General features: G+C 45.4%; 1 protein-coding gene across 1 annotated transcript; it reads left to right on the top strand.

Annotated features, from left to right (window-relative positions):
- The first annotated feature begins 72 nt into the window (after positions 1 to 72).
- On the top strand, positions 73 to 14,215 carry slc5a1 (solute carrier family 5 member 1). Its single transcript, XM_064308289.1, has 15 exons — positions 73 to 431; positions 2,285 to 2,356; positions 3,040 to 3,144; positions 3,466 to 3,525; positions 4,611 to 4,715; positions 5,311 to 5,416; positions 7,923 to 8,003; positions 8,637 to 8,848; positions 9,503 to 9,638; positions 10,008 to 10,115; positions 10,657 to 10,807; positions 11,625 to 11,793; positions 12,036 to 12,251; positions 12,481 to 12,586; positions 13,103 to 14,215. The coding sequence occupies exons 1-15, from the start codon at positions 297 to 299 to the stop codon at positions 13,315 to 13,317; spliced, it is 1,977 nt and encodes a 658-aa protein (XP_064164359.1). The 5' UTR covers positions 73 to 296; the 3' UTR covers positions 13,318 to 14,215.
- Positions 14,216 to 14,700: the final 485 nt, after the last annotated feature.

The raw sequence follows: 14,700 nt of genomic DNA on the forward strand, positions 1-14,700 counted from the left end.
TGGGTTGATCATTAATGAATGTGGAGTTTACTTTAGTACACATTCAACGACATATACACACACGCACGCACACACACACACACACACACACACACACTCACCTATATGCGTACTGACCAGGAGCGATTCCTCCTTTTCTAACACACACTCCAGCGCATACTCTCAAACACGTACCTGCGTGTGTATGGTGCTCCTGCCCTAAACCACACAGGTCCAGCTTCTGCTCCAGTACTCTGCACAGCAGGGGTGAACGGTACCACAGTCCTTCTCCTCACTGGAACACACTAGCACAGAAGATGGAACGGGATTACTTTGGGTTCTCCTGGGTCAGGAGCGCAGAGAACACCAGCTCCACCTACGCCATCAACAACCCGGCCGACATCTCCGTCATAGTCATCTACTTTCTGGTGGTCCTGGCCGTTGGGATATGGGTGAGTCTGAATCTCCTAAAGTGTCAGTGTGCGACTCCCCTGTGATAAGCAAAAGATTTTCCAGACTTGGGAATAGTTAACCTTGATTTAGTTTACAGAATGTCAGGTTTTTAGTTGCCTCAATGAAAAAAAAAAAAAAAAAGGCAGGTGAGCACATCTACTGTCATTGGTCACAAAGGACAGAGCATAAGAATTTTTCAGTTCAACTCTAACATAACAGTTGCATGGATTGTCTGTAATTTCCCAGTGAGTAAAAACCTAAATCTAGACATCTAGAGGGATGGAAATCTAAGTTGATTTAGCTCAGGTTTTACCCAGATATAACCTGACAATGTCCTAGTTGGCTAGAAAACTTTTATCTTTCAAACAAATGTAGCCAGGTTTTCACCTGAACGTCTGGACATCTACATTTATATCCAAGTAAAATCTGAGCTAACTGGAGCTAACCTGCGATAACCTTCTCTGTTTTTGATCCAAAAATCTCTCAACCTAGATATCCACCCCTCTAGATGTCTAGTTTTGGGCTTTTTCTCACTGAGTTACTGGTTACCCATTAGTTGGAGATGTACTTGTGTAAATAGAACAGATTTGGTCTAAGAGAGCCCATTGTGGAATCACTCACTCTTTACCTATGTATTTAGCATATTCGATAGTGTTTTGAAAGTGGAAATGTTGTTCCCTCAGATTTTGTGTTCTGTAGCTGTGAGTTAAGATATGATGATTGGCCTACCGTACATGTGGAAGTTCTCTGGGGAAGTGCTTCCCTGTTGCACATGTGGAAGTTCTCTCGGGAAGTGCTTCCCTGTTGAACATGCAGAAGTTCTCTGGAGAACTGCTTCTCTGTTGCACATGTGGAAGTCACTGCACCCCCAGTACTGGAACCTACTGGAAGTGGCTGGTTTTTTTAGTAACAAGGAAGGTAGATTATACAGTGACTCCCCTCAAAGATTCCCTGGGCTAATATGGTGAAAACCCCCAACAAAGAGCCTGTGACCTCAAGCTCAAGCTCTCCAGGGTTCTACAGTGCCCTGCATTGTAATACACATAACCCATTGTAATACACATAACCACATCGTGTTGCATGTTTCATATATAGAGTATAAAATTACCTGCTCCTTTCCACTCTTTCCATAAGTTTAATTCAATATTTTGTACCAAATTTAATTAAAGAAGTGGAAATATGCTGTTGATATCACTGCTGTCACTGAGGTATACATAGATGTATGTGTTTATCAGCAAGTGATAATCATCTTAGATGATTTTTATTTGTTTAAATTTTTCAAAATTTCTCAACTTCTTTATGTATTGTCCCCTTTATTTGTCTGATGAAACTTGGAAACACGCCGGTTTTAAACACAACTTTAAAAAAAAACATCTTTCTTCCACTGAAAAAAAACAACAACTCAGTTGTGTTTTTTTCCTGCTGATACTGTTGTACTGTTCCATGCACTTTGATCATTCAGTGAAGTAGCATCAGAGTCCCTTACTTTTATTCATCCTCACTTATGTCTGATTTGTTGTTACACATACTGATAGCAGCAGAAGCATATGGTCAGGGTGCGACTGCTTCTACAGATAACGTCAGACTGCGGAGGAACATAAATGAGGCATTTCTCTAAACAATGGTAACGAAACCACCATGACACAACATCCCATGATGCTTTTCCAGTGATGACCCAAAGCAAAATGTTAAGCATTAAATGAACTATTATGAGGTAGTTTATTCCACTGTAATGCAGTACATTTAATCCCCTACAGACTCATGTAACCTGCATTAAGAGTGTGAGGTTAAATAACACTGTACTAATCCACTGCAACTGCTGAGATGGCTCCTCCTCTTCTGTCTTTGACAGGCAATGCTGAGCACCAATCGTGGGACAGTGGGAGGGTTCTTCCTGGCAGGACGCAGTATGGTGTGGTGGCCGGTGAGTGAGTGTGGTTCTAAAGAGGGGATGGAGAATCGCAAGCATTGCACCCTAAATCTCAAACAGACAACACACCCAAATGTTCAGCAAGCATTACACCTGAAGCTAAATCAGGCAATACACCTCAATCTGAAGCAGGCATTACACCGGAAGCTACTGTAAATCAGGCATTACACCTGAAAATCAAACAGGTATTAAATCAGAATTATTGACATAATTGGACAGAGAGAGAGAAAGAGAAAGAGAAAAAGACAGAAAGAGAGAGAGAGAGAGCAGCTGAAAACCAAATGACAGCAGAACCAGTAAAAACAGTAAAACATTTGGGAGTGGGAGATGTAACGGAGGGTGCACATCACAGCACTGTGCCATCGTTCCTCTGTAGAGCTGCCTCATCTGCAGAATGCCTCCATAACACCCAAAAAGATGAGAGATTCAAGTTCTCAAACTCTGCTACTTTCAGACAGCCATTCCTGCACACAGCAAAAAATACAAATAAATCTTTTGAAGTAATATTAACACTATTATTAACTGTAATATTATCACCAATATGAACAGTAATATTAAAACTAACATTAACTAATGTTAACAGGAATAATACCCTGTGATGATGTCATTAAGCTTACTGTGCTCATGTGATCTGCACTGACCAATGGCTGATGTGCCCTGTCTCTGGCATCCTGCAGATTGGCGCCTCTCTCTTCGCCAGTAACATCGGCAGCGGCCATTTTGTGGGCCTGGCAGGGACGGGAGCAGCTGCTGGCATCGCCATTGGCGGGTTCGAGTGGAACGTGAGTCATGGAATTAATGCTATTCGAATATTATTAGGATTATGATTATACAGTAATAATAATAATAATAATAAAATTCTAATAGTATGTGAAGTATACTACTACTACTACTAATACTACTACTGTACTAATAATAATAATAATAAAAATAATACTTTTAAAACTGTAATTATAATTTAAATTGAGTAGCAGTAGTGGTGAAGTCATAATAGCTGTTACAATAGTGATAATATTAATCTTCATGGAGTCACTGTAGCCTTGGTGGGGACGTGCTGTACTCCAGTGTGAGTAAGACTTACGGGGATGATGGGTGTGTTTCAGGCCCTGGTGGTGGTGGTCATCCTGGGCTGGCTCTTCGTCCCTATCTACATCAAAGCTGGGGTAAGTGTGTGTCTATATCTTTATCCCTTATGTGTCTGTATCTTTTATCTGTTATCTGTATTTGTATTTCTGTCCATTTCTGTTTTATGTACTTGTATCTGTGGTTGTGATTTGTACTCAGGCTATATCTGTATCTGTTATCTGTTATTAGTTCTGTTACCTGTAGCTGTTGTTTCCTGTGTGTGTATAGTGTGTGTGCCCTGTGAAACATGCCTGTGTGTGTATACGCTGTGTGTGCCCTGTGAAACATGCCTGTGTGTGTATACGCTGTGTGTGCCCTGTGAAACATGCCTGTGTGTGTATACGCTGTGTGTGCCCTGTGAAACATGCCTGTGTGTGTATAGTGTGTGTGCCCTGTGAAACATGCCTGTGTGTGTATACGCTGTGTGTGCCTTGAACATGCTGTGTGTGTATACGCTGTGTGTGCCTGTGAAAATCCTGTGTTATACCTGTTGTGCCTGTGAAACATGCCTGTGTGTGTATGTGTGTGTGCCCTGGAAACATGCCTGTGTGTTATGGTGTGTGTGCCCTGTGAAACAGCCTGGTCTGTATAGTGTGTGTGCCTGTGAACATCCTGGTGTATACGCTGTGGAGTGTGAAACTGCTGTGTAACGCTGTGTGCGCCCTGTGAACATGCTGTGTGTAGGGTTGCCTTGCAAACATGCCTGGGTGTATACTGTGTGCGCCTGTGAAACAGCCTGGGTGTAACGCTGGTGCCCTGTGAAACATGCCGTGTTCTCTGGCGAGACCTGTGTATCTGTTTTGGCGCAACACTGTATCTGTTTCCCAACACTCTGTGTTATCGGTAACTGTACCGGAGTCTGTATGTGTTTGAACTCGGTTTGTGAGGTCCGTGTTAATGCCCTGTGCTGAACATGCCAGGTCGTGACTCCTTTACAAGTGCAGTTTGTGAGGTCCGTGTTAATGCCCTGTGCTGAACACTGCCCAGGTCGTGACTCTCTTACTAAACGCAGTTTGTGGAGTCCGTGTTAATGCCCTGTGCTGAACACTGCCCAGGTCGTGACTCTCTTACTGAACGCAGTTTGTGGAGTCCGTGTTAATGCCCTGTGCTGAACACTGCCCAGGTCGTGACGATGCCAGAGTACCTGAAGAAGCGGTTTGGGGGCCAGCGCATACGGATCTACCTGTCTGTGCTGTCTCTGCTGCTCTACGTCTTCACCAAGATCTCTGTGAGTGCAGCGCTGGGCACTGGTAACCAGGGAGGGGGCCAAACACATCAGGGTTGAATAGAGAGAAGTCAGACGAAGACTCTTCATTTAGAGCTTAACATTCGGAGACATGCTCCCCGGACTGGCCAGTAGGGGGCGCTTGTGGGTGATGAGACATTGTCATCCCTGGCAGATGAAACAGACCCAGCTGTGCCTCCCCTTGCACGGCTGCAGACCAGAGTTTGGCTCTGTCACAGAATCGATACCAGGCCGTGGGGCCCAACCACACTGTAGAACAGCGCCTTAACTGTGCCACCCAAGTCCTTACATTCTGGAGCTGCATCACTCAGCAGTTTACAGTCATAAACCAGAATTTATGGGCATAACAGCTTTAGCACCTTAGACAACATTGACAAACATTAAAGCAACAAGCAAAGAAAACACAACACGATTCCAATTAGATTTAAAACATGTGATTCCATCAAGCCTACTATAAAACTTGATAAAAAAATTCCAGAAACATGTTTTATTTAATATTCCCTGTAGAATATTCCTTGTTGTTTATTCACTTTCCCTTCTCTCTCTCTCTTTCTCTCTCTCTCTCTCTCTCTTTCAGGCAGATATGTTCTCAGGGGCCATTTTCATTAACCAGGCTCTGGGGCTCAACATTTACCTGGCTGTGGTGCTCCTGCTTATGATCACTGCTCTCTACACCGTCACAGGTCTGTCCGTCCGTCTGTCCATCTGTCTGTCCATTCGTCTGTCTGTGCGTCCGTCTGTCCTTCCCCTCTCTGCTGCCAGTCCCTCTGTCCGATGCTCATATATTTCCATACAGCAAAATAGGCCAATTTTTTTTAAAAGAAAAAGAAGAAGCATAATGCATGTACATACATATAAACAAATTTATTTTCTCTGGTTAAATGTGAATGTACTCGTTATGCAAAACCGTGGACATCAAACACTCGCGCACGATTGCCACCAACGTGATGAAAAATGAGGTCACTTATTTTAGTTTATTATTTCTCTCATTTCATCACTAGCTATGTTTCCCCTTCACATAGACTAGATACACAACAATGTTCACAGTTCACAGTGCCAGCTAACAACTGCCTATCGGCTGTATTGTTAACAGTGCATTTGTGAAATAAACTTTGATTTGATTTAATCACTCGGCTATATCCAGTTAATAGACTAGACATGTTATCTCATGTTATTAATAGGCAGATTATAGCTTGCCTTCATGCAAATGTGGCAAACTGTATCTGTCTGTGGTATTGACCACATGTCCAAGTTTTATCCACAACAGACACTTTTCCAAGTTTGCGTTTGGCTTGGAGAATGGAATAAAAATAACCCCCTCAGGGTAACGCGTGTCATTTTTGCAAGTTCCTAAAGAGCAGCTTTTAACCACCTACAGAAGCTTTGTAACTTGTAGCTAACTAGCTAATGAAAGTTGTTTTGCCCCTCTATCAGCTATACTGTTGCAGACATTGTCGGAGCTAGATGTCGGAGGAAGTAGTATAGTAGTATATAGCAGCCGTCTCTAAGCAGGGATTGGTGGACCGCAGTGTTAATCGTTAATTTGCTCTAGGTCTACATTCTTTGCGGCATTAACTCTGCAGGGCTGGACTTATTGACAGTCTCTCTGACCTTTCGTGGCCTTTTCTACACACGTGAACAATTGAATCTTGCTGGCGACCGCTGCGCCCTGCCTGCCTAAAATCCACATCATGTCTGTCGGCGAACGATGGAAGGTGACGTTTGAAAACAACCGCCAACAGTGGGTGGGAAAAATAAGCATTTTTGAAAAGTAGGGGGGGTACGCCCATGCTCTCCAGGTACAGGACGCTGAGTTATTTGTGCCCACAGCAGGTAAAGCCCTGAGTCATGCTGTTGTTGTACGCTTTACGTAACGTTCAGGTGGTCTTGAGGAAATTATTTGCCACAGACACACCCAAGCAGACATGTCCATTTCTCAGCCAATAGTGGCTTGCGTTTGGCCTCGGGAGGTAATAGCGCAACAGGCAATAAAGGTGCAATTGCCTCTGCAATCTCCAGCACTTATCTTCACAGAAACACGAGACTGAGCAGAGTAAAGTTCATCCTTTTAGCTTTACGACATTAAAATCGCTGCAAGATGAATCTTTAAAATACACAGTGCCTTCCTTACAACATTTTATTTTATCAACCCAATGAGCGATTAACCTTATCTTGCTGGCAGCAGTTGGCAAAGTGCTCGCTGTAGACCTCCTTTATTCATGCTCTCCTACATTTATCAGTTCATCAAGAGTGTTCTCCGACACGATAAAACTTCTAGTGGTCGTTGTTACCACGTTAATACTTCACCTGATTTTATTGATTATAAAATTGCAAAAATAAGTTTATTACAAAACTTTCATTGGAGATGTTCATGTGTGAACATTGTCGACTGATCTCATGATGTGATCTCGTGTTCTGTGGGTTTTTGGAGGGAACCCGTTCCCATCGATGATTGATTTCTGAACAACAAGCAAACTGAATTTGTGTCAAAGTATGTATGGTTCCCGCAGAAGTCTGTGTGATTATTAACTTGCAAAAACGAGTTCCATCAGCAGAGTTGAGCTAGGATGGGACATGTACAGTAAAGGCTGCACATCTTGGTCCAGGATAACATCTTTCAGATTGCTGGAATATACAGATGTACATAAAATATATGGACACTTATCTATGCATAATCTATTAATATTTTCATTTGATTATGCTGCCTTGTATTCAGTGAAATTTGGTTTTGATTGTAAAACATTTTAAGGGGCCATTCCAAACATGGAGCCTCAGAGAGCAAAATAATGCAAATAAATACCAATGTATTGTTTTCAGTTCTATTTACATAACTGTCAGAGCAAAGAATGGATGGATGAGTCATTTTTATTGGGCTGAAGTTTACTGACATCGCTTGTTGGTTACATTCATTATTTTCATACCTGAAATCTCTTGTAGCACTGCGCATTTACATCTTTATACAAAGGCAACCAAAAGAAAAAACAGCGTATTAGAAATGAATTGTAACATCACCATGGAGATAACCAGCAGACACTGAAATTAGGCCCATTTTGGCTCAACATTGCTTAACTTTTTCATTATTATGTATTTTAGTCTATGCCTAAAAATGAACTGTTGAATTATGTGCGTATAACGTGTGTGTGTATAACATATGTGTGTATTCCTGTGTGTGTGTGTTTGTGTGTGCAGGGGGTCTGGCTGCAGTAATCTACACGGACACCCTTCAGGCGATTATCATGGTGATCGGGTCCTTCATCCTCATGGGATACGGTGAGTGCCCCTCCCTTTCTGTACCAGTCTCCCTCTCACTCTGCTGACTCTGGATCAGTGTTGATGTTCATAAAGCTGTCATAAGGAGTAGGAGAGCTCTGACTCTGGATCACTGTTCATGTTCATAAAGCTGTCATAAGGAGTAGGAGAGCTCTGATTCTGGATCACTGTTCATGTTCATAAAGCTGTCATAAGGAGCAGGAGAGCTCTGACTCTGGATCAGTGTTCATGTTCATAAAGCTGTCATAAGGAGTAGGAGAGCTCTGACTCTGGATCAGTGTTATGTTCATAAAGCTGTCATAAGGAGTAGGAGAACTCTGACTCTGGATCAGTGTTTGTGTTCATAACTCTGGACTCTGGATCTGATTCTAGTGCAGTGATCCTCCACTGTGTTTCTTTATGCCCAACCCTGTTCCTGGAGATCTATCATCCTGTAGGTTTTCACTCCAACCCTAACAAAGCACACCTCGTTCAACAGCTGGAGAACTTGTTGAGTAGAATCAGGTGTGCTAAAGGGTTGAAATGAAAATCTACGGGACAGTAGCTCTCCAGGAAGAGCACTGGGCAGCCCTGCTTTACGAATACATGCCCAGCAGTATCACCACAGCCCACGAACCCTTCCTGTCTCTGCAGCCTTCAATGCGGTGGGCGGTTATGAGAACTTTGTGGATAAGTACATGAACGCCATCCCAACACTCGTCAGCCCCAACATCAGCGCGAGCTGCTACACCCCCCGACCCGACTCCTTCCACATCTTCCGGGACCCCCTCACCGGGGACATGCCCTGGCCCGGCCTGGTCTTCGGGCTCACCATTCTGGCCACCTGGTACTGGTGCACCGACCAGGTATGGCGCCCCATAGATCAGGGGTGTCCAGTTTCATCCGAAAAGGGCCGGTATGGGTGCAGGTTTTTGTTATAGCCCCACTCTGCAACACCTGCTTCTACTTATCAACGTCTCGATTGAAGACCGTGATTTGTTAATTAGTTGAATCAGGTGTCGTAGTACTGGGCTACAGCAAAACCCTGCGCACTTTGCAGATGAGATTGGACACCCCTGACATAGACACACACAGATTGCCGCCCCCCCCGCCTTTCCCGAATGGACAGGAATGAAAGTGTCATTTTTAAGTGTCAGGTTTAAGTTTAATTTTGATGTATAATTTGTGTAATATTGGGATGTGAGTGCACCAGGCTGCCCTGTGGCTAATGTTGCGGCGAAGGTTGAGGCTAATGTTGTAGCTAACGTTGTCGCTAACGTTGAGGTTAACATTGTGGCTACCCTGTGGCTAACGTTGAGGCTAATGTTGCGGCTACTCTGCGGCTAACGTTGTGGCTAACGTTGAGGCTAATGTTGTGGCGAAGGTTGAGGCAAATGTTGTAGCTAACATTGTGGCGAAGGTTGAGGCTACCCTGTGGATAACGTTGTGGCTAACGTTGAGGCCAACGTTGCGGCTACTCTGCAGCTAACTTTGTGGCTAACGTAAGTGTCTTGTCCCAGGTGATCGTGCAGCGCTGCCTGTCGGCTAAGAACTTGTCGCACGTGAAGGCGGGCTGCATTCTGTGTGGCTACTTGAAGCTGCTGCCCATGTTCATCATGGTGTTCCCCGGCATGATCAGTCGCATCCTGTACACAGGTGAGGGCGGGGTCAGGCGGGGGGGGGGGGCTACACCAACATGGGGAGGGGGAGAGTGGGGTGGAGTCAGGCATGGGGCAAAAAAATAAATTTAGAGCCCCTTAGTGTTTTACTCTGTATTCATCTATTTTCAGTCCTTTTATTTTATTGTGTTTAGTTTCTTGTACTTTTCTACTCACTGGCTCTAGGGGACTCAAGCCTACATGGCCCAATGATAATTGTAAAAGCATATTATAAGGTGCACTTAAAATGAAACTGAGAGCTTTGACAGTGTAGAGATATTCACAGTAAAGCCAGCATGGATGGGTGGGGTTCTGAGGTGAACAGGTGTGAGGCTCACCTGTACCTGTCTGTCCGTTTTCACCACAGATGTGGTGGCCTGTGCGATCCCAGAGGAGTGCAAGAAGTACTGCGGCACCACGGTGGGCTGCACCAACATCGCCTACCCCAAAATGGTGGTGGACCTCATGCCCCGAGGTAGGACATCCTCTTACGTCTGCAATGCAATAATAATATGCTTGCACAAGGTCTTTAAGGTATTGCTTTTAATTGTGCATTTAATAGTGTTTTCCTGTGAATAAAACTATGAAAAGTACTATTAAATTCTCAGCAGATGCTTTTAGCCAAGACTATTTTCAGAAGGTGCATTGAACATGTCCAGAAAACCCACCACTAAAACTAGAGATAAATAAATCGATCAAATCAGTGCCATCATACAGTTGTACTATCTACAAAACAATGGGAGAGGAAGGTTTGTTTATTTTAAAAAAGCATTAATTAAGGTGTAGTCTCAAAGGCAGCCTTTCAGGGTATTGTGGAAAGCAGCCAGTGTTTCTGTCCTGACCAGGCAGGGAACGGTGTTCCACCACTGGGGCACCAAAGTGGAAAAATGTTGGCTGATGATGGTTGTCTGTTTTCTCTGGAGTAAACTCCCCTGCTTTTCTCTGTTCCTCTGCCTCCCCTCCACCCCCTCCACCCCTCCTCTCCCCCTGTCTTCCTCTCTCTTCCCATGACGCAGGTCTCAGAGGCCTGATGCTCTCGGTGATGTTGGCCTCGCTCATGAGCTCCCTCACCTCCATCTTCAACAGCGCCAGCACCCTCTTCACCATGGACATCTACACCAAGATCCGCCGCACCGCCTCGGAGAAGGAGCTCATGATCGCCGGCAGGTAACTCTCACAGCCGAGGGGCGGAGTCAGCCCGGGCTCCATGACCAGGCCTGGGTTTTTAACTGAGGGGCCTTGAAGGACCAGTTGGGGGGCCCTGGCCAAACATGTTATGCAATAATTAAAGACTTGGGAAAATATTTGAAAAATATGAAACCTTTTTGGGTCCCCTGGACCCATTTGAGCCAGGGTGGGGTTTGAAAGTTTGAAAACCCCAGATTTATTTGATTTATTTGATCTCCCATGTTTGATATTCAACATGGGAGATCGAAAACTCAGCACACAAACCCCCCCCCCCCGGAAATAAAATGGTGTCCCCCGAGCCCATGTTTTGCTGTCAGACCAGGAATAAATAATAGCTTGAAATACTGGAAGGCATCAGACACAAACTCTGTGTGTGCATGTGTTTGTGTGTGTGTTTGCGTGTGTGTTTGTGCGTGTGTGTTTGTGTGTGTTTGTGCGCGTGTGTGTTTGTGCGCGCGTTTGCGCGTGTGTTTGTGTGTGTTTGTGTGTGTGTTTGCGCGTGTGTTTGTGTGTGTGTTTGCGTGTGTGTGTTTGTGCGTGCGTTTGTGTGTGTGTTTGTGCGTGTGTTTGCGTGTGTGTTTGTGCGTGTGTTTGCGTGTAGGCTGTTTATCCTGGCTCTGATTGGTGTGTTTGCGTGTAGGCTGTTTATCCTGGCTCTGATTGGTGTGTTTGCGTGTAGGCTGTTTATCCTGGCTCTGATTGGTGTGTTTGCGTGTAGGCTGTTTATCCTGGCTCTAATTGGTGTGTTTGCATGTAGGCTGTTTATCCTGGCTCTGATTGGTGTGTTTGTGCGTAGGCTGTTTATCCTGGCTCTGATTGGTGTGAGCATCGCCTGGATCCCCATCGTCCAAACTGCTCAGAGTGGTCAGCTCTTCGACTACATCCAGTCCATCACCAGCTACCTCGGGCCGCCCATCGCCTCCGTCTTCCTCCTCGCCATCTTCTGCAAGCGCGTCAACGAGCCGGTAGGCTGCCATTGGCCATTACACCCGCTCCGTCCCGTTCCACCTCTGTGAATGCATGCTCAGAGTACTCTGGCACAGAAGGACAGGCTCACACCAGCCACACGCTGTAGACCGGTGGTGGGCGCAGTAAGCAGCGTTAAGCACTGTGAGAGTAAAAGATCATTGTCAGTGTCAGCGTTAGTTCATGGCACTCTTGGGCAAGCTGCATCTTGTGTCCGCTTATGGCTGGTGCCCCCCCGCAGGGCGCGTTCTACGGGCTGGTGATTGGCCTGCTCATCGGACTGTCCCGCATGCTCGCCGAGTTCGCCTTCGGGACGGGCAGCTGCGCCAGCCCCAGCAACTGCCCCAAAATCATCTGCGGCGTCCACTACCTCTACTTCGCCATCCTGCTGTTCGGAATCACCTGCCTGCTGGTGCTCGGCATCTCCCTGATGACCAAGCCCATCGAGGACAAATACGTGAGTGCTGTGGAAGGAAACACACACACACAAGCATGCACACACACACACACACAGACACACACATTACTGCCCATCGCAGGAAACACACACACACACACACACACACACACATTACTGCCCATAGCAGAACACACACACACCCGCCATTACTGCCCATCACAGGAGACACACACACACGTTAGACATTTCCAGAAGGTTTAGTGTTATCTCTTTCTCTCCTCCCCAGCTGTATCGCCTGGTCTGGAGCCTCCGGAACAACAAAGAGGATAGGGAGGACCTGGAGGTGGATGACTGGACCGAAAATGCAAATTCTGAAAGCATGGACGTGGAAGGTAGGGCAGGAGTCCCCGTAAAACGGTCTGCGGCCCTGCTCCTGGTGGAGTTCCAGTCCGGCTGTAGTTGTACCTGTAGCCAGTCTGGCTGTAACCGTTAGCTGTAGTCAGTACCACTGTAGTTGTTCCTGTATCCCTGTTGTAGCTTTAGCTGTAGTCAGTCCCACTGTAGTTGTTCCTGTAGCCCTGATGTAGCTTTAGCTGTAGTCAGTCCCACTGTAGTTGTTCCTGTAGCCCTGATGTAGCTTTAGCTGTAGTCAGTCCCACTGTAGCTGTTCCTGTAGCCCTGATGTAGCTTTAGCTGTAGTCAGTCCCACTGTAGTTGTTCCTGTAGCCCTGATGTAGCTTTAGCTGTAGTCAGTCCCACTGTAGTTGTTCCTGTAGCCCTGATGTAGCTTTAGCTGTAGTCAGTCCCACTGTAGTTGTTCCTGTAGCCCTGATGTAGCTTTAGCTGTAGTCAGTCCCACTGTAGCTGTTCCTGTAGCCCTGATGTAGCTGCCCGTGTCTCTCTCGCAGAGGATCCTGAGGAGGTGGGCCGCTGCAGGAAGGCCTATAACTGGTTCTGCGGCTTCGAGCAGAAGAAGGCCCCGAAGCTGAGCGAGGAGGATCAGGCCGAGCTGCAGAGGAAGCTCACCGACACGTCGGAGCACCCCACCTGGAGGAACGTAGTCAACGCCAACGCCATCATCCTCCTCACCGTCGCCGTCTTCTTCCACGGCTTCTATGCATGAGCCCCCCAAAAACTCAGGGGCATGCAGCTCGACCCTGGGGGCTGGGGCTCATCTGCGTACTTTGCTTTTTTTTTTTTTTTTTGGTCCAGCTAATTATTCCAGCTCCAGGTTTACTCCCAAAGCAGACCTCGGAAAAAACATTTTCATCGAAGACGTGCATTTCTTCTCCTTAGCCGTAGCTCATGATTGCGGAAGAAAGACGTCGAAATGAAATAAATGATTTGACGCCACAGAAATGATTGAGAGCAGAAGGTCTGTGTGAAATCCCAAAATGGATGCCATGGTCTCGCTCTCCCGGGCGCAGCTATCCTCCTGTTAATGTGCGAATGATTGAGATCTCAAACAAATCCAGACCTCCTTGGTTCTTGAGCACAGCCAGTCGTCTGGTGCAGGAGTAGCATCTTCTCTACAGCAAAGGCGATAGATGAACTGTTTACTTCAGAAGGTGGAGGTGAAGATGAGACAGTGGACTGTCTGGACCTCTTCTGAAACAGCTTGCGACTCATTTAAAATGTCTCCAGTTCATCTGTAAAGAGGCTGATGTAACCAAATTCCCTGGGGTTGGTGGTCGAGTGTTGAAACAGCGTAATTTTAACCAACTTTCACTCCAGTTTAAACTCCTCCCTGTCTCCTATTTTCTCATTTTCATTTTGTGCTGGATGCTAATTTATTAAAGGGGTGACACAAAGGGACATACTGGCCCTGCGTACACTGAAGTTAGCTTTAAAAAAATCAGCTTGTGCTTTTTTTTTTGGTCTGTTTATATGTTAGCTGAGTCCCTTTGTTTTATTATATAGATCATTTTCATTGGAAATACATTATGTCAAAAAATTACACCCGAGGATCACAAATATCATACAAATTTTTAAAAAATTAAATTTAAAGCTTTTTTATGGTTTCCTCTTTTCTCTCTAATTTGTAATACCAAATCTTGTGTGTGTGTGTGTGTGTGCTTGTCTGCAGTCTTTGTTTGAATTGTCGCATTTCAGTCTATTGCTGTTTGAACTAAATGCACTGGTGCCACAAAGGTGTCTTTAAACTGGAATCATGTACAAATATTTACAAAGTGAGTCAGATAGTTCTTCATTATGTGAAGAAAAGAGATCACTCACATACACACAATAATACATGAAATACAAGCATAGCTATTTGAAGAACTGGCAGCTTTGCTCATTTCAAATCAAAGTGCTTTGCTTCCTCATTCTCCGCACGTTCTCTTTTATTGAATGTTAATAAGTGACAGAGTGAGTGTTTCTGTGTGGATAAATGCTTTGTGAATGGGGTGAACAGCACAGGCCTTTCTCTCGTTCCCACCTCGTCTCCATGCCAGAAATGTCCCACCCTCTACTGCCCCCTACAGTCAGAGCAGCCCACAGCAGCCTT

This window comes from Anguilla rostrata, chromosome 14 (assembly GCF_018555375.3).
Source record: "Anguilla rostrata isolate EN2019 chromosome 14, ASM1855537v3, whole genome shotgun sequence".
Taxonomy (NCBI): domain Eukaryota; kingdom Metazoa; phylum Chordata; class Actinopteri; order Anguilliformes; family Anguillidae; genus Anguilla; species Anguilla rostrata.

Excerpts from the sequence above, each read along its gene's own strand:
- slc5a1 (XM_064308289.1), top strand. The coding sequence starts at position 297 with ATGGAACGGGATTACTTTGGGTTCTCCTGGGTCAGGAGCGCAGAGAAC. Across the intron at positions 432-2,284 it reads TCCTGGCCGTTGGGATATGG|GCAATGCTGAGCACCAATCG; the intron begins GTGAGTCTGAAT and ends TGTCTTTGACAG. Across the intron at positions 4,716-5,310 it reads ACGTCTTCACCAAGATCTCT|GCAGATATGTTCTCAGGGGC; the intron begins GTGAGTGCAGCG and ends TCTCTCTTTCAG.